The sequence below is a fragment of the Corvus hawaiiensis genome, chromosome 15 (genome assembly GCF_020740725.1).
Source record: "Corvus hawaiiensis isolate bCorHaw1 chromosome 15, bCorHaw1.pri.cur, whole genome shotgun sequence".
In the NCBI taxonomy this organism is placed as follows: Eukaryota; Metazoa; Chordata; class Aves; order Passeriformes; family Corvidae; genus Corvus; species Corvus hawaiiensis.
Genome location: NC_063227.1, coordinates 8,671,011 through 8,695,342, shown reverse-complemented (window position 1 = coordinate 8,695,342; position 24,332 = coordinate 8,671,011). Strand labels below are relative to the sequence as shown.

At 38.8% G+C, this 24,332-nt stretch overlaps 1 protein-coding gene across 2 annotated transcripts in view; it reads left to right on the top strand.

Annotated features, from left to right (window-relative positions):
* Positions 1-24,332, top strand: part of SPOCK1 (SPARC (osteonectin), cwcv and kazal like domains proteoglycan 1) — a 281,576-nt gene that overhangs the window by 169,327 nt on the left and 87,917 nt on the right. For both annotated transcript variants that reach the window (XM_048319809.1, XM_048319807.1), the window contains one exon: positions 20,140-20,272. In XM_048319809.1, the coding sequence (XP_048175766.1) occupies positions 20,140-20,272 (133 nt within the window). The remainder of the gene's footprint in view (positions 1-20,139; positions 20,273-24,332) is intronic.

The following is a 24,332-nucleotide window of genomic DNA, read 5'->3' as shown; positions in this document are numbered from 1 at the left end:
AGCTTTCCTCCAAGACAGTCTCCATCAGTAACTGCCGGCGATTCAGTTCAAGGGTGCTTGAATATTGGAACAGCACTCACTGGTTTTAAAAGCACATCTTACTCTACTGAACAGGATCATTTCTAAACTGTAGGTCTCATTCTCCAAGTGGTCCATTTCTCAGTTCAGCTCTGCCTACATTAAATTGCTTTTAACTAAAGAGACCCTGGGGAGCGGCTGTGGAGGGACTGGCTTTGATCTGATGTGATGATATGAGCTCGTTCAGTTCTGAGCCTTGAGAATGACCTACTTGCTGCCAGGGGTTTCTGCACAAAATTCCTCCAGCTGATTACTTCTTGGAGGAAGCTGGCTGTGGTACGTCCCCTCAACAGACAATTCATGTTCCTTTTCAGCTGTTTTCTGGCTTTCCCAAGCTCTAGGTATGCTGTTGACTTCAGTGTATTTGAAAACTCAGAGGTAGAAGACCCCTGAACAATTAACAAATTTATGAAAGATCCTTCCTTGACTTTAAGTACTGCAGTCATCTTTAAATCTGAATTCAAATAGGATTACTGACTCAAAGCAAAATGTGCCCGAATTTTACACCATGCATTTTTACACCATGAATTTCCAAACTTCCACAGAAAAATGTCCACATGAAAAACCGTGGTCAGGCAGAGCACAGACATCTCCCATGGGAATTGCACGAGAATGTCACCAATAGCCTGGACTTTCTGCATCCCAAGACCAGTTAGCCACTCTGCTCTTCACAGAACTGCTTCATGCTTCATCAGCTTTAGAGCTCATTAGAGTAGTGCAAGGTGATGGACTCTTATCGGACATGAGGAATTTTTGAAATATATGATAATGCACAGTTCTTTTATAATGGGTTTTAGAGTGTGTCCTCATCCCTGTCTGCATTGGCCATGCCAGCAGATGAACTTGTTCTTACTGTCAGCGGGGGATTTAGTGTATTTTACTCACAGTCACCAAGTGCCAGGCTGCTGGGTGAACATCTCACTGCTGAGGTCATTGGCTTTTACCCTGCAGCTCCTGTCTCACTGTGCTGTGCTTTACCCTGAGGCTGCTGCAAGCACAAAGGAAACACAATGGTTATTGAGACAATCTCCTGCTGCATCGTGCCTTTTAGACCAGTTTCAGAGCACTCACTGAAACCACCTGAATACCTCTGGGTACCTTCACTATTATCAGAACGTTTTTATATTGAATAGAACAAGAAAATAACTTCTTTTTTTCTGCACTTTAATTAACATTTATAAATAGTTTTTGCATTTAAAGCTACTATTACTATTTGTAATATTCCTGCTCTTAGTACATCTAGTTGTATGCTTGTAGCAGTAGATAAAAATGGACTAGAAGTGACTTCTTGGATCATTAAATCTAATCCCTCTGCAAAAGTACTAATACTCTGCAAAATTATCAAATAAACTTTTTCATAAGCCTATCAAGTTCTATCTTAACAATAATAAGGTTTTTTGCCTCCTGTACACCATTGGCATGAATCCTGAACATCTAAACCTTTCTGGTTGGAAACCTGCTAATACCTAGCCTAAATTTATTCAAATCCAGCTACAACTTCTGGAGTTTTCCTAAATGGTTCCTCAGTATTTATTTTCAAATAATGACCTTCTATGATTTTGATTTGATTAGATTGGGCAAATATTCATAGTCTTTTCTTATAAATGAAGCTCTCTCTCTTAAAAAGACATTCTTCTTGCCTGTTTCAGTTTTCCTTTGTAACAGAGATCATTGGGTTTGACTGCTGAAATCAGTGAAGAAAGAAACCAAAAATTATCAATTTGTCTTCTTGCTGTTTAAAGTCTTTACAGATCTTTGGTTTTTCAATGACTGAGTCATCACTTGTTAAGATTTTAATCTTTATTTCTTAAATTAATTCCCTCTTTTAAATGGCTGTTCTCGATGTGCCTGCTTTAAACCTCTGATATTCTTCCATCAGCCCTGGTAGAATGCATGCAGCTTGGAAGTCTTTATTCCAGGTGGGCTTTCACCTGAGCTTTCTGGAGAACAGTTCTGACTTTGATGCTTTGTGACCTCTAAATTGATATATATTGTAAATGTGTGTGCAATTTGCTGCTTTAAGCACTTCTCCATAACATAGCATTCTGTATTTGTTTCATCCTCAATTGAAACATACACTAATTACTTTTCTCTGTAATGTAAAACTTTTTTTATTAACATGATAACAAAAGGTAGGGGAGAGAGAGTTCGAAATAAACTCAAGCCATACCTCATTTAGCATTACATATAAACTATATATAAAATGCAGTGTTTGGAGTTTTGAGCTCTGACTAACATGTAAGCTAATGTATAATGCATAATATAAAATGCGTGTCTGACAGTGAACTTGTGATTGTAAATTTGTGCAGCAGATTCATTGGAAACACAAGCCAGCAGGAAAACTTAAATATATGAAAGGTAAAATAAGGGCAACATCATGTTTGTTCTTCAGTGGTTTTACCATCTCCGTGGGTTCTTTTGGAGAGCATAGAATTGGTGATATATAAACCTCTTGACGTAGTTCTTATCAGCATGTTAAGAGCTACCATCCAAAGCTAAGTTAGTATCCAAAAGTTCCTGTTTCCCTTGAGATATCTGGAAGAAGACAGAGTTAAAAGTTCAGTCACCTCCTCCATGGCATTTGTCTGTTCCTGACTTGGATTGTGAGATGTTGATAGCATAAGAGACGTTGGCTTTTTTGTTGTTTGTAAAGCTCCTCTTGCTCACTTTTGAGTGAGCAAGAAATGAAAACAGTAATTGGTATAAATGTCATCTGCTTGGCAAATGTCATGAGATTTGCCAACAAATGAATAATGAACAAATGAATAAAATTGGAAGGGATTCACTGCCTTTGAATCCTCATTCTCTAAGAAGCTGTTATGCTTTGCATATGGAGTAGCCTCATAATTCCTGGATTTTCAATACTTTTTCAATCAATCTTCATACATCATCATCACTATTATTAACATACAAACAGGTCAGTATAAGAGGATGTGGGATCCAGGAGGGCGGTTCCACAGCTCTCTGGATTCCTGTCAGCAGCACACTACATTTGACCATTGACCCTGGAGGTCACATGGGTGTATTTTTGCTTGAGCTGTTGCCTGACTTTCTCTATGACTATGTTAATCCTTGCACGACTTGGAATCTCCAATATTTTCAGGTTTACCACAGCCCAGTAAGTTACAGATGTATTTCCTGGTTCACCTTCTCTGTATTTTCAGTAAAAATCTTAACCATAGAATTGCTGGAAGCAAATTTGTGATAATATTTAGTATGTGCCTCCTGCTTTTTATCCCTGTCTGAAGTCTGTTGAGTAATCCAGTCAGTCATAAATTATTATTTAATGTTCACAAATGACCTCCAATGCACCGAAAATTACTCTGCATTTATACAATAATCTCTTTACTGGAGATTCTAAATTTATTGCTGGTTTTTGCTGTAGAAGCCCCAGGACATGAATGTGTTCAGTCGAAGTCTTTTTAGTGCTAACAAAAGCTATGCTTTGTAAGATGGGACTGAAGTTTACAGTAAAGGAATTTTATTAAAGTTTTTCTTCAATTTCACATATCCCGTTATATTGGAAAAAACGTTACATGTGCTGCATTTAAAATCTGCCTTCTGGTAAAGGGCATTATACATTCCAATTGCAGTCAATATTAAAAACAATACAGTTTGTATGAAATTTGCAAATCAGGCCTTAAAAATACTGCATTTCTTTTGATGCTGGCCAGTTTGCTGCTTTTTCCAACCATGTGTCTTCCATGTGATACAGACTCAACACACAGAGCTTTTAAACCAACTAAAAACTGATCTTTATTGTTTGCAAAACAGTTCTTTATTTTACCTTTGCACTGCTGAGATTTGCTGGTTATTGCTTCTAAAGCCTTTCCCTGTCAGTGGAAGGCACGAATAACAACAGGCTGAAATTCTGATCAGTTGGGTCAGGCTCTTCTATACCTCCTGCCTTGAGTACTCACAGCTTCCTACTCACGTGGAGGGCTCTGCTGAGGGGGAAGCTTTGGCTCCTCCAAAGCTGAGAGTGGTTTCCAGCAGAGTTCTGCTAAATTTCACATCTCCTTCAACATCCTTCATTTCAGGCACAAAACTTCACTAGGAAAAATGATGAAACCATATCCAAGATCACCCCAAGGAATTAATCAACAAGCTTTCATTTTTGAGTTAAAGCTTGCAAAAAACTTACACTGTGGAGACATTTCCGCAGAGGTTTGCCAGTTCCAAACTAGATTAACAACAAAGAGGTGAAAGTCAGCTAAAATATGAAATTGAAAAAGGTAGTCTTTGGTGTTTGATCCCTTTCCAGAGCCATGCAGTTCCATCTAATGGCACTCTTCTGAAAGAAATAGCACATGAAAACAATAAAAAGGAGTTTCTTGCATCAATCACTTTCTTATTTGGTACAAGTTATGTTATCAAAATTAACTTTTAATCTATTACTTCCTGCTTCTTTAATATTTCAATATCTATCATTCTCTTTTCATTAAAAAGCTTATGATTGCCTCCTTAGTGCTCTGCCAGAGCTCAGCAAGAGTTCAACCTACAGATTTTCAGTTTGGTCATTTTGTATCAGATTACTTCAACCAATGAACCACAGATGACATTATTTATGGGCATGAGCAACCAAAGTACAGTCTGTTCAAAGCTTTGTCTGTGGGCAGTACTAAACATAATTAGAAATCAACCCAAAATATTTTGCTTCTTTAAATATGTCTGTGCAGGTGTCACTGTTCTACTTCCAAATAGGTGATGCTAAGCCATTCACCTTTTAGGCAGGAAGAGTAATACCTTAGCACACTTTTGAAGGAATATTGCTTGTATCTCAAGGTTTAAAGCAGTCTTGTAATATATGATAATTTAATTCCTGTGAGCATCTTCTACATCTTAAGAAGTAGGGCAGAAAAAACCATGGACATGAGGAAGACATCCCTGCTCATTGCAGGGGTTAGGACTCAATGATGTTTTAAAGGTCCCTTCCACCTGAAACTATTCTATGATGTCTTTGATCTCTGTATTCATTCAAGGCTACTTAACTGGCTACAGCTCAGAGCTCTCTAAAATAAAAAAATAAATAGGAAATCTATAATGAAAGATTCCATTACATTAATGGAACGTAATTATAAGGAAACATTTCTACAGATCTGTGCTATTAAATCTTTGTGGAATAGTGGGGGGAGGAAGATTAACAAGTTTTCAAATTAGTTAAGAGAGAATTATCAAGCCTTCATTTTGTTATCAATTATTGCATTTATGTTCTCTACTTTCACAATGAAATCCTAGAAGATTCATTGCAAGTAAACACAGAATGTTCAGTAACTGCAACTTAAAAAATCAAAATTTCTGGCACACTCCATAGAGTTATTTCCTACTCCAACTAGTGTTTTAAAAAAAAAAAAGATGAACGCTTGCACTGCAGTCAGTTTAAAATTGCCACCTCTGAAATCAAATATTGCAATTAGATAAAGTACTTAAAACTGTGGGGGTTTTAATGTTCTTGGATTAGCTCTTAACTGTGTAGAATTATCTGTGTAGCCTTTGCAGTCTCAGTCTGCACTCGACTCCTTGCTGAGATTTTTTTTTTACATTGGAACATTTTGAGAAAGGGAAATAGAAATAAGCTTAAAATAAAAACAAGCTTTCAGCTTTAAGCATTGAGTAGATGTGTTCTGGAATCTTCTGACAAAATGGTTTTCCTGTCAATTCAACAAAACATTTTCTAGCAATGTAAAGAATAGTTCTTGACAAGAAAGTCTCTCACCTCAGAAATGTGAGTAGGATGACAAAGAGACCTTTAATGTAGAATGTAAAAAAGAGAGGTTCAAGCCTTGTCACTCAGGTAGAATAATCTTCTGGATCTTCTGGTGAGTGGTTATTGACTTCTCTTTCCCTGAAAGTCTGGAGGTTTTATTCCTTTCCTTTGGTTTTAATTGGAGAAAGGATTTGATCTCTTCTTTAATTATGCCAAATTCACCCAGTAGCCTGATGGTTATGGCACTCAGCTGGCACTCAGGATTCACAGAGTCTGTACTGCTGTTGTAAATAAAATCCACTCTCATGACTTCCCAGCACACCTTTGAGAAGTCAGTCAAATCAGAATGGTGCTGTCAGCACCTCCTGTCTCCATGCTATGACAAATTTATTTCATGTTAAGCTTGTGAAGAGAGTCGGTAGCTCCAATATAGTTAGCTCAATTGACTCGAGTATTCAATTATCATTTGCTCCTAAAGAAAATAAAACATTATCTTTCATTATTATCTCTGGAGACAGAGTATGAATTTGCTCCTGGAAAAGTGTCCAGAGATATTTCTTCTCCTATTTTCATTATTTGGAAGTGATCCAGCATTGCTGCTTTCATATTTTATTTCTAAAATTATAGATATTAAACATATTGTATTATGATTTCTGAAAGATGAAATCCTTTGCCTGGGTCTTCACTGGTTTCTTATGAATGCCAACTACTAAAAAACATCCCCGGTCTCCTTTCTTTTCCATTTTCTGGGACAGTATCTTTAATAAGTAATAATATTGCAAAGTAAACTTTCCCAATAGCCCTCAACTTTTCTTATTTTCTGTGCCTAGTGAAGAATAGGCAATTTCTATCATTATCTCCTTCATACTTTTCCAGGGAAAGCTTCAGAGTGTTCTGAGGACCTCCTACTACACCTGCAGGATTTAGGATGAGAAAAAGCTCACAAATCTTGTGAACACTTAGTGATGTGATCACTCTAATTACTGCAGTGTTTTGTTTACATTTTACTTTTAACTCCAGCAGCAGAACTTGTCATGAAATAAACATTCTCTGACAGTCACTGTGCTTTTCTCCTGTCTAGGTCTTCACTTTGAAAAAAAATTATTTTGTCCCTTAGTGAAGGCTTATGTTACCTCACACATCTGAATAGACAACCTCCTATACAATGTCATGCAGTTTTAAAATAAAGAACAATTTCGTACCTAGAGGCTCTTCTACAACCGTGTCAAATTCCAAAATTGTTAATTTTCCAAGAAAAGAAAATACATCCAAGGGCTAAAGCATGCTGTGCACTTCCTTGAAATCCCAATTATTTTCACTGTATTTTTATTTGTCCTTCAAACCTAAACTATAATGCAGCCAATTTTTTAAGGGAGTCATGGAAGGACTGTTACAACAGTTTTGATTTGGCTTAGAAGAGTTTTCTCCTACAGCCACAGTTCTGACCCAGACTGAATCAATAATCTGCAAATTTTTCAAGTAGCAACTCTACAAGAAAAGAATAGTTTTGTAGAGGTCTTGCTGAAGATATTTCAACTACTGAAGTTATTTCACTTCTGCAAGTAAGTCTTTACAAAGTTTTTACTAACAACATTGTTTGCATTCAACTTTAACATATTTTGTTCAGAATTAACATTCAGCCTGTCACCAATGCAGAATGCAACCTTATAACTTCAGGTTCTCTTACAATTTTCTCAATTTTTCTTCTGTTTCCCCTTTTTCTCCTTTCACTGGCAAAATTTTTGAGCCTTTCAACTTTTTCTTGCTTACTAATATTATTAAGAAACAGTGGAGTCTGCTTAGTTTTGTTATTGCAACTGCCACTGTCAGCTTTATTATGATAATATCTAGGAAAGTGTTCTTTAATATGTATGGGGAGTGACAGTTGGGAATTTTGCTTCACTGATTTATCTGGCCTCTAGCTTTGATCACCATGCAATCCATCTTCTTTTATGAAACAAAACAAACCATTCTAATTAGTTGGTTGTTACAATCAGTGATCCTCAATTGTGGAAGACTAATTAACCTTAGTAGTAAAACATAATGTGAGGTTTTTTTGTTGATTTGTTTAATGAGTTAAGAAGTCAGGTGAACAGAGTTGGTTGAAAAGAGATGAAAACACTAATGAAGACCCAAACATGCTCCTCTAGTCTGGCATCCAGTCTCGTGCCTTGCAGTTCAGCAGACAGACATACAGGAGACTTCTACATCCTCTGCTTCTTTCCTCTTCTTTATAAATTCTGTATTTGTACCTTATTGGCATTTAAATTGCTGGTTCATGTTTAATAAAAAGGACACTTCATAGTTTTGTTGCATAAATTATTCTGTCCATTATTCATTGCCTTATGTTGTAATGTGCATGCCATTATTCTGGACAGCTTTAAATCTCTTTCAAGTCCTGTGACAGATTTTTGTAGCCTTAGCTACTCCAGTTTACCTGGAGCCCAAGACTGCCAAGCTGAATTACACCATGGTCATTCCTGCTTAGCACCTCATCCACAGTTAATTTCTTGAGCCTCTATGTTTTATCTGTGTATAAATATTTCATTTGCAACAACACTGTATCTTAGCTCAGAAGTCTGGGGGTTTTGTTAATTAATTCCTTCATTAGTTCAGAAATTTTTGCTTCATTTTGAGCCAGCTGCCTGTATAACAGGTTCATAGTCCTTTTAGAAACTCAAATGGATGAAACACAATGAGAGCTTTTTTATTTCATAATGAGTTTCACCCAGCCCTCTACAGCGCACCAGAAATGTGAGTGCTGAAATGGAAACACTGCCCTCCTCACAGCTGTGAGAACAGCTCTGACACTGACACCTCAGGATCACCATCAAGATGAGATAAATTGGCTGTAGATGCTGGTTAGGAAATACAAGCTGAAGTTTCAGTGTTGCTGATATTCAGTGTTTAGAGGGCCCTCTGCTATATTCCAAAAGGTAGAGAAAAAATTAGGATCAGTAGAGCATTAATCTGAAGCACAGTTATCAATACAAAAAACAGCCTTACAGCTGCTGTCATGCAACCCTCAGAGGAAGATTTAACCAGCCTTTGGCTTCCTTTAGATGTAAGGAAATGGGTTCATAAAGAAGGTATCTCAGAGCATGTAAATTAGTTTCCAGCTCTGGAAAGAAACAAACCCTTATTTCGTGTTTTACATTTGCAAATATGTCCTGCCCTCACCAAAAGTATTATTTACTAATTAGGCCTAAATGTAAAAGTACATTTGTACCCTAAGTAGTGTACAGACTAAAAATAAGAGAAGAATAGATTGTAAACAAGTGAAATGGGCGAATGATTGCTTAGATAATCGGAAAGAATTTAAGGAAGATACAGGACATAGCTAAATTTATGATTGCCCCTTGGACATTGTGGAAAGCAGAAGGATAATGTGCTCTGGTTTGCAGCTGGGAAAGGGGACATAGTTAAAGAACAAGTCCAGATAACAAATGTGATGACAGGGGAACAGCAGCTGAAAAACAGAGAAGAAGATGTGAGAAGAAATACAGTATATTTGGTCTTGACATAGTGAGCTTCTAATGTGGACAAGATGTTCTTGAGAGGAAATAGCAATAATAGTGCAAAGAGATAGAACAATAAACCAGAGAGGACACTATAAAGTTTCTCAGACTTCCAAGGACTCAAGTGTAGAAAGGTAAGAAGACTAAACTATTCCAGGTAAAGCACCAAAATGACATCGAGGTACCATTTAGAGAGAATATAGTACTTAATATGATACATCCTAGCAGAGAGGGCAAGAACAGGTAAGAGTAGATGAAGAAATAACTGCTTCTCCAAGGGGCCTCATTTTTGAGGTTGAATGAAGCAGAGGAAAGTTTCAGAAGTAGGAGGGAAAAAGTATGAGGAAAAGGAGATTGAGGGGGAAGAGGTCAGGGCAAAGCAGTCAAGACCGAAAGATTGGAATCAAAATGGTTAACTACAACAGTGAGTAAGAAAGGACACTGCAATTTTTTCACAATTTTATAAATTTTTCCATAAAATAGCTGACCAGATCATGGGAAAATAGGGCTAGAGGAGAAATCAAAGCCAGTCGGGTAGAAGGGAGACCACAGACTGTAGGATTTGAGAAAAGTGTTTTTTGAAGAAATGCAACAACATTTGGGGAAAAATAATAGCATTAATTTGCAGTGATAAAGAATTAGTGCAATCCCTAGATTTCTACCACAGCAGCAGAGAAATTGGAAAGAGTAAGAATGGAGTCCAAGGAATCAATAGTGAGTAGCTGAAATGAAATTTGGGTGGCAAGAAGTGATGGAAAATAAGGTGGCACATCTTAAGCTTAACTTATTCCTGTGTAATAACTCAGCAGCAAAGTATTTAAATCATTTGGGTTTTTTTAACAAAACCTGTTAAAGTCCTAGGTAATGTTACGCTTTCTATCTAACTATGCCACTGATTGAATCTTACTTTTTCACACAGTAAAATCAACTTCTGAGGAAGCAGCTGTAAAATGCTGAAACTACAAATGAGTTGCTACACTGCCTTTTAACACCACCATAACCTCCATGGTAGAGGAGCCTATGGAGTTACATGGTCAAAGAATATGGGAAGAAGGGATGGTTTGTAATGCATGGGTGCTGGACTTCATCATTCAAGGTCACAGCAAAGTGAAATCTTAAACACTCAGTGGAAGTACCTAATGAAATGAGTATCTTGCAGTTTCTGCAAGTATGTCAATTGAATTCATCTTCAAATTTTACCTAAAGGTGTGTTTCACCATGTGCTGTCCCTACTCTGGATCATGTGCATTCAGTTTGTATCATAAATTAATGGGATTATGTAAATCCTGTCTATCAGCTGGGACCTTCCTGAAGCTGTAGTCACCTTTCATTAAGATGCAGCCTCGTGTAAGATTGGTTAACGCTTCTGATGGCCTCATCTGAGAAACTGGAAATGGTATAGATATTATGAACTCCATCTCCAGCATCAAATAACCAGTCAGGCAGTGCTGAATACGGTGAGAAATTCAGCAGAATGTTCAGATGTTCATAGTACTGAGCTCTATAAATCAGCAGTGCTGAATAAGCAACAGGGGCATTAGCCTATTTAGATGCTAAAAAGGATGGGATTTTTAAATTACTCAGCTCCTTATAGTATTTATAACTGGCTCAGTTTGCATGCATTTCACTAACATTCATTTTATTCTGACATGGGAAACTGCATTCTGATTATTTCCCCAAACCTACCTTGAACAGTGGATTTTGACTACACTCTGGAGGTGGCTTTGGGTTTGATTATTTTTTTTAATTGTCTGTTGTTTGGCAAGCCAATTCTATTCAGGAATCACACGTTAATTCTTAGGTAATCAATGCTAATTGTAAAAATCCTCAGCAGCTTAATCTGCTGTAGCTTTCTTGAGAATTTAATAAGCATCTCTCATAATAAAATGTGTCAGAAGGGGCAAATATTTTGCTAGCACAGCTCATAACTGATTGTTTGACCCATGGTGCCAAGTATTCGCAGAACCGGAGTACTGTGCAGTTATTTTTAGAAAGAAACATTTGATTTATGGTCTTAAGAGCAAAAATTTTTACTGTATTTTTAAAATTCCTTTACTTTCTTATTCCTACCAGCAAAATGTCAATTTTTTTTTGGTGAGGATTTCATGTTATTTGCCTTAGGATAAACAAAAGCAACATAATGAAGCAGAACGCAGCTGAGCTGTCTAAGGATGCTTTGAGGGGGGGTGGGGGTGCAGCGTTGATTTTTTCCCCCTGCAGTTACAAAGTGATAATAAGATTTCTGAACTTTCTTGCTTAAGAAAAAAAAAAAACAACCAACCAAACTGTCACATTTTGGGCAGTAGGGCCTTCTGGAGTGAAAAATTAAGGGTTGTGTTGAACATGGGGGAATAAATAAGGCTGGGTTATAAATGGAACTGAAGGACATGAAGCTGAGCATGACCCCAGTGTGGGTCTGTCACCTGTTTCAGCCCATTCGTTTGTTCATCAGTTCCATTCTGCCAAACTGCTGAACGACTGTGGAGACATGAGACATTGGAGCTTCGATGGTGCTCAACTTCACAGACCTCTGCATTTGGCCAAGAGTGAGGATGGTTTGAAAGCTTTTCTATCCTCAGCTTCTGTGAGATTCATCAGTCATGTTGGGGCTTTAAAGTGTTGTTAAGTGCTGCCAAGAAATCTGCCTTGAATTTTAGCCTTACTAAGTAACCTGCACCTGTGTTTGCACAGCTATAGTTATGCAGCTTTCAACACTGGAACTAGAAATATGAGCTGTAGCAGTGAAATGGTGGGAAATGGCTGCTCTGCCAGATTTGGTGAAAACAATTTTGAACCTGTCTAATTGCATGAAACAGGGCATAGTGAGAGAGGATCAGGTTTCCTCCCCAAACAAACCTGACAGCTCGGATTAATCGCACACACCATCAGCACTTCAGCTTTCGTGGAGATCTTGGCAAGCTCTGCCAGCAGGAGGAGGCAGACCTGATCAATGCATTAGTTTAATATCAAGGTAGTCAGATCCTGGGCAGAGAAAAGCTTCCTTTATCCTTTTAAAATGTATTCTTCTTTGGTAATGGGGAAAAAACCAATAAGCTGTCCTAGAAGGACAGAAAGAAGGCCAGTGCCAAAAAAAAAAATGTATTACATTTGCTGCACGCTTTAAGAACTTGGTGCCAGGTTCCTGCATCTCACCCAGCACGTGAAATCCAGGACTCAGAAGTGGCTGCTGGAGATTCCTGCAGACTGAGGAGTGGTGAATAAGATTTCAGCTTTAATTACGAACTTCCTGCTATCTCCCCTCCTCCTTTGAAATTCAAGGCACTTCATTTTATTTTTACATAGTTTGGTGTCTGAGATTCCTTTTTATGTTAGTGGAAAAATAATGATGAAAAGGAAAATAATTCTCTTATGAAAATTCATGAGAACAGTCAGAGTTTAGAAGCTGTGTTATTTATTCAGGAAAGCACAATGACTTTTGAGAACACTGGCATTTTATGTGTGGATTTTTTGGTTTGGTTCTTTTCTTTTGTGTACTTTGCCTGTTTTCATACCTGTGCAGCTGTTGAGCATATGTATTAGGTCGAAGAGTTGAAAATCTTTTAGAGTTTAGGTTAAAAAATAAATTGCCTATAAGCACAATAAACTGTTAGCTAAGACTGTAAGTGGAACTTTCAAACACCATTTTTATGTATTGAAATACTCAAAGGTGGAAATTGATGTGCTTCTCTAATGGCCTTAATAAACAACCTTGTCATTTTTAGTCCAGGAATAAGTAAAGCCAGGAACATCTCAGAAAGATACTTGTACTGAGACCCTGTTACTGTGCAAAATTAATTGTCCTGGCAGTTTAAAAGTATCCATATTTAAATGACTTATTGTATCTGTTTACACACAGACCTTGCTGCTTTCTGAGTAACTTTTCCAGGTAGTTGCTGCTGTTGCTGGATCTCAGAAGTCACCTGCAGCAGTTGCATCACCTCAATCAAACTCGCTACAGTTTTCCTGGCCTTCTAGGCCCTCAGAATCTATGTCAGCTTTTCCAAGTTATTTCTTCCTTTAAAACACACAGAAAGTTAAAAAATAAAAGGATTCCTTCATCTTAAAGGACCAATAACCCTGAGCACCCTGGGCCCCCAGGTCCTTTGTTCTCTTTCCAAAGTTGGTTGCCAGCTGGACCTAGTGGGATCCATGCAGGAATCCTCAGGGCATTTTCCCTGCAAGATGTGTCAGGGGGTGTTCTTGCAAAACATACACTATACTACAACCTTCAACCTTCCCTACATCCAGCTAACGAGTTCCTTCTGGTATGTTGTTTCCCCCATGCTTATTTTAGAATGTCTTCTTACTGTTGGTAAGAAACAGAGGCTTGGCGCTTCCTATTCCCTTGGAAATGCATGTTTTTCATTTCATGGGAATGACACCTGGTACACTTTCACCTCAACAGCTGAGATTTTTGCTTTAACTCTTTCCTAAATTTGTCATCTCCACCTCTATCTTCTGAGTACCAGCTGCTTTCTGGGAACACTCCTGTGACTACTGGTTCTCTCTGGACAGACCTAAATCCCAAGATCAATGTCATTGTTTGAAAGAGTAGCAAGTAAGTAGAGTATCCATTTACTCTGGGGGCCAGTCTTGAATGAGTTTCATTCTGCCAGAAGGGTCCCCAGCCATCACCAAGCCCCATGAAAACCTTTGCACATCTACCAGTGGGTAGTGGCCTTTTTATTTCTTATGGCTCTTTTAAGCCAGATCTGCTCGGGAGAAGATATGAAGGCAGCTAGAGGAAGTAAAATCAGATAGCTGAAATTATTTCTTTGAATACTGAAATCAGGGAAAGTGGTACTACGTAAGTACAGTGGGATGATGCTAAAATGCAAGGTTGCATGTTATTTTTCTTTGTATCTGAAGGTAAAGGGAAATTGCTGTAATCATATGTCTGTTCTCATTTTGCAGTATTAAATAAATATTGTATTAATTAAATAAAGAGTCTGTATCAGATTCAATAGCATAGTACTTTTTTTTCTCAAGGTAATATGTGTAGACTATTTTCTTCATAGATCTTGACTGGTAGTGGCTCAAGGTATACACAGCTCTTGTGAAAAATATGAAATGTTCTAGAAATGAGGCCAAGCCCTTAACTCTACCAGAATACAAAAATGATACAAAGAGAGAAGAGAACATTGCCATTTATACTGGCAAGTTTCAGGTTTGTCATTCTTTTCCTCAAGAACAAGAGAAATAACTTATGCAAAGGAGAGATAAAAACAGGCAGGCAGTGCTGGCTTTATCTTCAGTGTGATAAGCTTCCTTCAGGGGGACATGAACAAACTCTGCATAAGGCATGGAGAAGGTACAGACAGTACATTTTAAACTGTTCCCACTGTGAATTGTTCCAGCTTCAGGAAGCCATTCAAGTTTGCTGTCAGAGCTCCTTCCAGCTTCTGGTACCAGCTCTGGTGCACTGAACTTTTCAGTTTTGTTCTAATAGAGCTTAAAATAGTCTTATGTGACTTAGGAATTTTGGTTTGATGTAAGATCCAGAAAGAAAGAAGGATGGATGAAGTTAATCCTAGTCTTGAGGAATGTCTCTGTGAGAGCTATAATTTAAAACTCCAGTACACAACTCACAGACCCCCTGACACAGGTTTACCTGAAAATTGTTGCAGTGGGTGGGCCCTCCCGTGGGTGCCTAACTCAAATGTACCTTCCAGGGAACCTGCAGACCCTGAGGATGGTGAGATGACTTTTGCTTCCTGGAAGAAGTCTCTGCAAGAGACTGTTGGGAAGAGATGGCCTTTCCTGTAATCAGCCCAGCTAGGAGTGGCAATGTCAGTAAAAGTTCAGTAACACCAGTTTATCTCCATGAAATAATTTGGTTTTGTCAAGTCAGTATTTTGTACATAAGGCCTGTTCTATCAAAAAAAAATTCCTGACCAGCTCAATACTGTTCAAATAGGACCTGAAATAAGTAGTGGTATGATTTTAAGCCCAGAAAACACAATAGGTGTAAGTAATTTACAGCATGAATTGATCCAAATTCTACATTTGTGTAACATCAATGAAACAGCAAGTTAAAGAAGAAGAAGAGACAGTACCAGTCTCACTATTTGTTTACCTGATACTTTCTGTCAGAAAAAATTGTGTAACTCATTTTTTGGGGTTTTTGAGAAACTTTCTGCTCTTATTTGTAGCAGACCTTTGAAAACTCACCTAACAAAAAAGTCCTAAGGAGAAACTTCTCTTTACTGTCTGCTTCAAGCTAAAAGTTTGTCAGGACTTTCAAAACAACAGCCTGCCAAAGGAGCCTGATTTGTGATTGCACTAAATCCATCAGTGCTTAATCTGCTAATTTACTCTATATGCATTTGGGAATAACTGATCTTGAAGCAGAGTAACACATTCTTGATGTTGTACATTTTCTTCGTAATAAAAGTCTGAACAGGTGTCAAATTTAAAATTAAATGTAAATAAGTCAAACTGTAAATGTAAAGAAACAAAGCATCATTTATTTTTGCAAGTATCTTTATTTTGACCCCTGGCTTTGCCAGAAGTTATTTCCATATACCCTCTTCTGTACTGTCCCTGAAAAAATTGTTATAAGATACAGAGATTCCCTAAATAGCTCAGCCTATGTCAACCATCAGGGGTTGGTCATGAATTAAGGCTTTGCATTTTTGGGTTTGGTTGTTGGGTTGTTTTTTTTAATCTGAGTCAATTTAAGATGTTTTATGTGACAAACTTTTGCTGAATCAAAGGCACAGTTCAAACTCCCCAGCAGGCTCTCAGTGCCCAGAACTGATGCTCCCGGCCAAGCTGGACAGGGCTGGGTGATTCCCATCCCTGGGGCTGCCAGCTGGGGTTGAGCTTCTGGTTCTCCAGGGTGCACCTGGAAGCTATAAAATCTTGAGTGGAGCCACTTCTCAAGCTTCTGAGCTCTGTTTTGCATTGCCAAGGCTTTGTGCTTGGAAGCCGTATGCTGACATGCAGGTGTCTGTGCCTTTGGGGCTCTGGCTGCCCCGAGGTGCCATGTAGCATCCTGGCATCTGGCTGGTGGCATCTGCAAAGCCTGAGGCACTCTCCCTGCTCCTGTGCAAGCCAGGCAGATGTCAGCTCCCTGTATTGTCGCAGTATGTGCTGAGCAGTGTGTCCGTGTAAAGAGTAATGAACTTGAGTCACTGTGCTTTCCCCCTGTGTGAACTGTGAATGCTTTAAACCGCTGAAATTTCTTTATGTATTAAAAAGCCAAGAGGCTGAATTCTGTGAAACTTACCAACTCCATAATTCTTCTGCCTTTTGGTGCATTAGTTCACTAGTCTGCAAAGCAAAAGCAGGCAGGGTTTGCCTATAAGTCTTAATACTTGACCAAAACATTCATGTGTTCCAGCTTCTGGAATAGTGAAAATAGTAGTAGATCCTTTCAACTCCAAGTCTTAAAGCAGAATTAAAGTTGGTTGTCAGAAAAGAGAAAAAAAAAAAAAAAAAGGCCTAATTTGCTTTGGCCTGGCTTGCTTCTGACATATTTATTCTAAACCAAGATGATTAGCATAGCAGAGCATTCCCAGAGTATGTGAATGTGCACTTCCATTGAGAGGGGATTTGCTGGCTGGCTGCTTATGGCAGCCAGTGTTCTTGTCTAGGTTTTAATTTGTTTGTTTGGATGTTTGATGTGTTGTTAGGAGTTACAGGATTGAAAAGCTTCCAAAAGTCCTATCCAGCCTCTCAAAATACGACTGAAGAAAAAGACATGTTTGTTTTTGGAAAAGAGATGTTCATTTTACAAGATAGGTGCTCAGCCTTAGTTTTGGTGGGGGTGTGGAGTATGGGTATCTGGTTAAAACTTTCAGCTGTTGCTCACTTGGCCAAGCTGACAAAAATTACTTTTGACTGGCTTCAAATACAGTGGCACTTTGCACTATCATTTTGGAAAAAATGTATTAATTTTTGAAAGCCAGACTGTTTCTTGCAACAAAAATGATTGCTGTACTACCAGTTCCATGCACCTGCAGGAGTGAGGGAGCTGCAGGTTTCTTGCAGCATTCCCTGCCTCATTACACACATTATCTGAAGCACTACTAAAATTGTTTCATTTTTGATTCACGTTAGTGAAATGCTTTGAGATCTACTACACAGGGAATTCTTGTTACTAAATATCATTCTTTCAGAGAGTAAACTTCCTTTTATTATCAGAAGAAGATCCTGAAGATGAATGTGGGGGTTAGGAAGAGTAAATGTTTCCTTCATTGTCTGCAGGCGAAACACAGCAAATCGGGCTCAGGTGAAACCATTCTGGTCCCAGCTGAGGGGACACACCAGACTTGGTGTTGTCTTCCAGGCAGCTGCTGTGAGAACAGAGCTCAGGCCTAAGGCTGTGTGTGTTCTTTTTACTCTCAGTAAAGTGATGGAAAGGGCCACCAGGCTCCCTGAGCTGCTGGAATGGCTTGAAACAATCAACTTTAATTACTTCTTTTTTTTATTTATTTAAATGATGATGGAAGAGTGAAAAACATCATCGGCTCCAGAAGAATTTTCCAATAGGAACTGGCTTTGCAATATGAATCTTGAAGGGATGAAAGAAGGATTAAATAAATGAGGAGCCGGGGGGGGAGGGGCAGTGTAAGGCTGTGCAGAAATGGATAAGCAGCCCAGTCCTGAGTGGACGTTTCTTTTAAGGTTATAGTGTAGAATACCTGATGAAGTGTGGTCCACAAATGCTCTACAATCTGTTTTATACTTGCCACTCAGATCCTGTGATTTGTTAGTCATCAGTCTAGCTAAGAACTGCAATATATTTAATTTTGATGAGGTGCTCGTTAGTTCACTCACTCCTCTCCATCCTCCACGCTTCATGGCTGATGGCTTTGATGGTGATGGCACTAAATCACACCCTTCAAGTTTAGCATTTCTTAGCCATTTTTCTATAACTAATCCGAAAATGTTCTTCATAACAATTTTATGTATAGCAAAGGATCTGTCTTTTGAGATTGTGGAAATTAAAGTCAGTGAAAAGGTAAAAGGTCTGCTTTGTGCTGTGACCTTCTGCAGTCTCCAGAGGAGAAGCACAGCTCCTTTCGCACTTGCCTCCAGACTCTGGTCATCAGTATCTACAGTACGACATTCAAACATATTTTTGACTCTGAGTTTGTGCATTGTCAGAAGTGCAGGGCTGTAAGTAAAGTAAATGAGGAAACTTTCCTGTCAAGCTGAAAAAAAACAAAAGTCATGCCCATAATCCTAAGAGTTCAAGAAAATAAGATATTCATTACATGTTGATAACAAAGCATGGTTGGGGGCTGCAGAGAAATCAGTTACTCTGGAAAACTTAAATAAACAGTTTGTACAACCTCAGCATAAGAGATCAGATCCACAGAGCTACTTTAGGGGGTTCAGAGCTAAGTAACCACCTATCCACAGCATTTAGCGTCTGGTATAATGGTACTTTTGTGAGGCAGAATGCATCTGAAACAGGGAGTGCCGCTCTCTGCATTTGGGAGACTTCTTAAAATAACAAGGGAATTTCATCTTAAATACTTAGCTTCTGTTTTCATAGTTCATTATATCATGATTGGATTCCTTCTGAGGACACAATCTTCTTAGTAGTAGGTTCATCTCTGGCAAAGGTTAGACTTGAGGAAAACTGGGACTGAGATGAAAGAACAGAATTTATATTATTTAGCAGCTGAATATGTCATTACATCAGAGTTGGCAAATTGCAAGCTGTAGTGAAATTCCTTTAAAAAATATCTGTATATATTTTTCTAATGCTGTGATAAAGCCATTCAGCAGCACATTGAAATGTGTTTCTAGCTGAACCGTTATATCTTTTTTTCCTGTGGTACAAGAACAGATGGCAGTTATTTTTCTACCAGTCTCCAGCAAAACTGCTGCGATGCTTTGCCTTCCCTTGTAAATGCTTTCAAGTGAAAGACAAGTACACATGACCAAAATGAATCTGCATTGTTCCACTGGATTGGGGTTTCTAAAGCAAACTTCTTATCAGTTTACAACATTAGGCTGGCAATAATTACTTAATGTCCTCTCAGTCAAGTAGTTCATTATGACAGGAAAATGAGCCGTTAGTCAGAATCAATGGCACGTGTTTTGCAGTAAGTTTTTGGAGCAGATGTCTTTTTTCATAGACATTTTTAATGCAGTAATTGAGTATTCTGTGACTTGAAAACAACGGCAGTCACTCCCTAGGGGCACACATTGGTGGATTTGGAGATGCTCTCTGTGACTTTATGACATTCCTGGGGGGACTCTGATTGATCTGAGAACCTCAGCTGATTGTTCAGTAGCTGGTATGTCAAGAGGGCTCCTGCCCCTACAGTGACAAAAGTGCTTAGTGAGTCTATACATTTTTATAAGCACAGTATAAATTGCAATGTTTTTTTAAGGATTTAGCTTTAAAATCATTGCTACTTTAGCAGTAGTTTGGCAGCTCTGAGAAGGCCTGGTGAAAATGTCTCTAAATACAACCTGGTGTAATGTTGCCTGCATCACCAGAAATGCTGTGTAGCTCAAGAAATGATGTATTCTGAAGTGAAATCATTTGTAGTTATAAATCTAAATGAAACCACCAAGTGTTGTAAATCTAGAGCTGCCTACCAACTTATGACTTTTTAGATTGCCTGCTATAATGTGCCATATTAATAAAAGCATTGTTAGGAGCTGTATTTAATTTACTTGCTTTAAATTATGGTTTAGTAGACTTGGCAGTGCTGGGTTAATGGTTGGACTTGATGATCTTAAAGGTCTTTTCCAACTGAAATGATTCTAAATTAATGCTGTACTGAAAATCCAGCTGTATTCAGAGAAGTTCTAATTCTTCTGTTTTATACAAACTTTCCAACAACCGTGGTGTGTCTTATTTTACAGCCTTCGACAAAAGAAAGGCAACTTGGCCCAGAAGCACTGGGCTGGAGCAGCCAACATAGCAAAGTGCAAGCCCTGTCCCATGGCACATTCCAGCGCTGTCTGCGGCTCTGATGGACACACCTACACCTCCAAGGTAAGCTCTGCCTGGGGCCTGAGCTCCCATCAGCAGAGCTCAGCCGGGATGCCGGGTGAACATTAAATACCCTTTGTTATTAGGCAGTGTTAAATTACACTCTTTATTAATCTAGAAATATTTCTTTGTGTAAAAATACTGAAAAATGTAGTTTTTTCCATGTTGGACAAACAGCAAATCAGAATGCCAAATCACAATCCTGCGACTTTCCTGATTCATCTTGCTCTAAATATCTTGTTCTCTTAATGAAGTAGAACAGTTTTGATATTGATGATGCAACTGAAAAACAGCTATCATTTGATGAGATTGGCTTGTTTAGACAAGAGGATTTGGGGATAGTTCTTTTTTTTTAAGACTTGGTCTCCAAATCATAAAATAACTTAGCAGAATCTTTCTTCAGTGATAGATTTATTTTTAATTGTTTGTTTTTTTCCAGACTGCATGGGTAACATTACAATTCATTTAGCCTGGGGTTTTAATAGGCTTGTGTGCCAGATGCAGCATATATGGTACCATAAAAAAATTCCCATAACCCAGTGGGGATAAATTGACTCATTGTTATACTGAAAATACGATCACCTTAGGGCTTGACTCAATAAAAGAAAACGTCTTCACAGCCATTCAGCATTCCAGATCTCCCATTGGCAAATAAAGCCTTCCATGTCTTGGATACATGTCCCAAAAACAGCACTTCAGGCACTGGAAAGCATGTTTTGGGAAATACCCTTAAGGTTCTCTTATCTTCACGTATGCAAAGTAATGTTTGACAGGCAGTAAAACTACCTTTTAAAATCCAGAAATAGCCTTCACAAAAAAACCTCCTGTCCTGGGTTGCAGTGTATTCTATTACCATCCTCATGAGCTGTTGAAACCAGGTGGGGCAGTGTTTCCTTGCCTCCTCCCCCCGGACTGTCTTTCTGTTAATGAGCCCATCAACGCCTGGCCTCATGACTCATCATCCCATTGTAAGATGCTCCACCCAGGGGGAGGAACCAAGCATTCCATCCTGGGTATAATCTGAGATTCCCAACACCACAGACACCCTTTCCACTGGGTTCCTGGGGGACAGGAGCTACACAGCCACCACTGGACCTTCTGAGGAAGAGCAGCCCCTTCTACAGGATCACTGCTTTGACAGAACCACCGCACCTGCCCTGCTCACCGGGAGCCGCCAGCGCCCCTGCCGGCTGCGAGCGGAACTGCACCCAAGGGGAAAGGGCCTGACAGCCGAGAAGGCTGGGACTGGGTTTGTGATTGTTTGCTGTTACTGCCAGAGTTATTGTTGTTTGTTTGACTGGTTATACATATATATACACACATATATATATATTAGTAAAGAACTGTTATTCCTATTCCTCATACCTTTGCCTGAAAGCCCCTTAATTTAAAAATTATAATAATTCGGAGGGAAGGGGGTTGCATTTTCCATTTCAAGGGAGGCTCCTGCCTTCCTTGACAGACACCTGTTTTTCAAACCAAGACAACTCCCCAACAAACAAACAGGAAAATAAAGCTATCAGGCAAAAAAATTCTCTGCTGCAATGTGACGGTGACGATGCAGCTACATTATCAGCTGGGCAGCTTGAATTCTCCACTTAATAATGGACACAAACATTAAAATGCTGCCATGCCTTGGTCATTTCAGCTTCTCTCCTGTTCTTGCTGAAGGATTTGCATGGCCAAAAAGGAGAAAGTCAGAGCAGAAACTGTCATCTGTGCACTCAGACTGGAGGAGAAATAGCCACATGTTGCCTGTTAAACAAGTTACTTTAATACTCTCTAGGAGTGTGTACTGCAGTAGTTTAGCTTTGTTATTTATGGTTAAAATGGGTTCATTATAAAACCAACCTTTTCTGTCTGAACTCTTGAGTCTATAAGACATCCTGTAGTAAACAGATTTCATTTCATAATCTTGTCATGCTGTTAACTCATTTCTGTGCATCTTACCTGCATCTCTGTTAGCTCCAAGTGGGTTTTTGGCCTTCTCTATTTCTCACCATAAGATCTAACTGATTTTCATCAGACGTTCTGCCAATGTTATAAACTCACCAAGCTATTGTGGTTATGATATAAGCCTGACAGCTATAATAAAGACATGAAGCATTTCCTGGTGCTGACATGTTTGGCTGTCAAAGACACACCTCCCAGAAGTTTCCTGTTTGAGTTTTGGAGTTATTTTCAAAGGAGATCTTTTAAAGATTTATTCTGAAACAACTTTGTCTCATCTTTATTTATTGGATGTTTTACTATCAATTGTTCCTGTCCTAGCAAAATTAAATTCTTTTTTTTTTTTTTTTAGAAGACAAATTTTGGTAAATGAGCTGAAAATACTTTAGGGAGAGCATTAAAATAAAATAATATATGTTAGTGTCCTAACAAATAAAGTTTTTATGGTCAGGAATGATCATGGGTGTCTGGTATCTTTTACAAAGAGAACATACTGCTTCCCTCAAATTCACTGTTAGATTTCACCAGACAATGTGATCTCTTTTTCTTGCCTTTAGGTCACTAAAATCAAAGCTTTCTCAGTAGTTTTCTTTCACATGCCAGTGCTGTTGGCAGGTATTACTTCTGGCCCTGCAGTGCTGTCATGTGCTAGTATGAACTGTGAAAATGCAACAAGGTGGACTCAAGTGCAGGCACTGCTCTATGCAGGGGTGTGTTGGTACATGGCTCTGCATTCCTGCGTTGTGAACATGCAGTGACAAGCTGGCCAAATGAGCAGATTCTTGCTAAGCTTGTAAGCAAAAGATGGAGAGTGGCCACTAAGTTTCAAGGGGAAGAAAATCTTCTGAAAGTGTATACTGGGCTTCCATTGGTGCTGGCAGCCAGGTGGGACACACAGACACAGCAGCAGTTCATCCTTCCTGGCTCCAGGGCAGTTTGGCTTCTCCTGCAGGCACAGCAGGGGCTGAGGTGGGAGATGGGCTTTGGGCTCCCAGTTTCTGGCCTGGCAGAGCAGCATCAAAGTGTTTCTGTAATGACCTGGGGCTGCCATCCTACAGCAGCAGTCATGTTTGTACCAGGGCTGACCCTTTCCATACTTCGAACTGTTATCTGAGGAAAAAATGAATGAAAAGGAAATGACACAGCAGAAGTGTGACTGACTGATGAAATGCAGATTGGGTGTCAATAAATGCACAGTAATTCACATTAAGAAATACATACATACCAAATATACATCTCACAGGCGCTCACTTAGCCATTTGATCCTGGAATAATTCCAGCTGTTTCTCAGGAGACATTGTAGACCTAGAGGCAAGAATTTCTTGACAAAATTGAGGAAAGTCAACCAAATCAATAATGCAAGGATCATAAGGGAAAAAAATAACAAAAGATAAACTAAAGCTCCATGTTTGAGCTTAGTGGTTGATGTAGACAGAGATTCAGGATGTTTAACTTTAATCTTGCAGTTCCACCAAAGACATGGAAGCCTTCGGCCCCACAACTGATTTATTGAGGGCTAGTTAAAGGAATCTTTCTTCTCTTTAATTTTCCATTGGAACTATTCAGTGGTGTTGATTTCCAACACAACGACAAATGGTAAAACGTTAAAAATTATGAAAATGCCATGCCCATATCTTGTGCTACAATGATTTAAGTGTCACCCAAACTATAGAAGACACAAGGTAATGAGAACTTTGATTGCTCTTAAATTGATTTAGCTTCCCGTGTGGTAGTTGTACTGCTTAAAAAATCTCACCACCCTTTAGGCATTAAACCTTTCTGGTTCTTTTTCTGAAGTCTTCCAAACTTGACCTGGATTATTTTATCTGCTACACTGATGAAGTGCTGAAGTGCTGACGTGGAAATTGATAAGCCTGTTAGGCTGTAGTGTGTGGTGGGGTTTTTATTGCTCTAGTTTTGTTTCCAGATGTCAAACTAATTCTTCTAAGCAATGGGATTATTCAGTTACACCAATAATTCAGCACTTCTGCCTGACAAAATTTGAGCACAGATGTGGCCTGTATGTACTCAGTCCCTTTACCCTGTTTTCAGCAATTGAAAAATGAGTGGTTTTTGAACTTGCAAAATTTGTTCCTATTTCTGGAAACTTTAA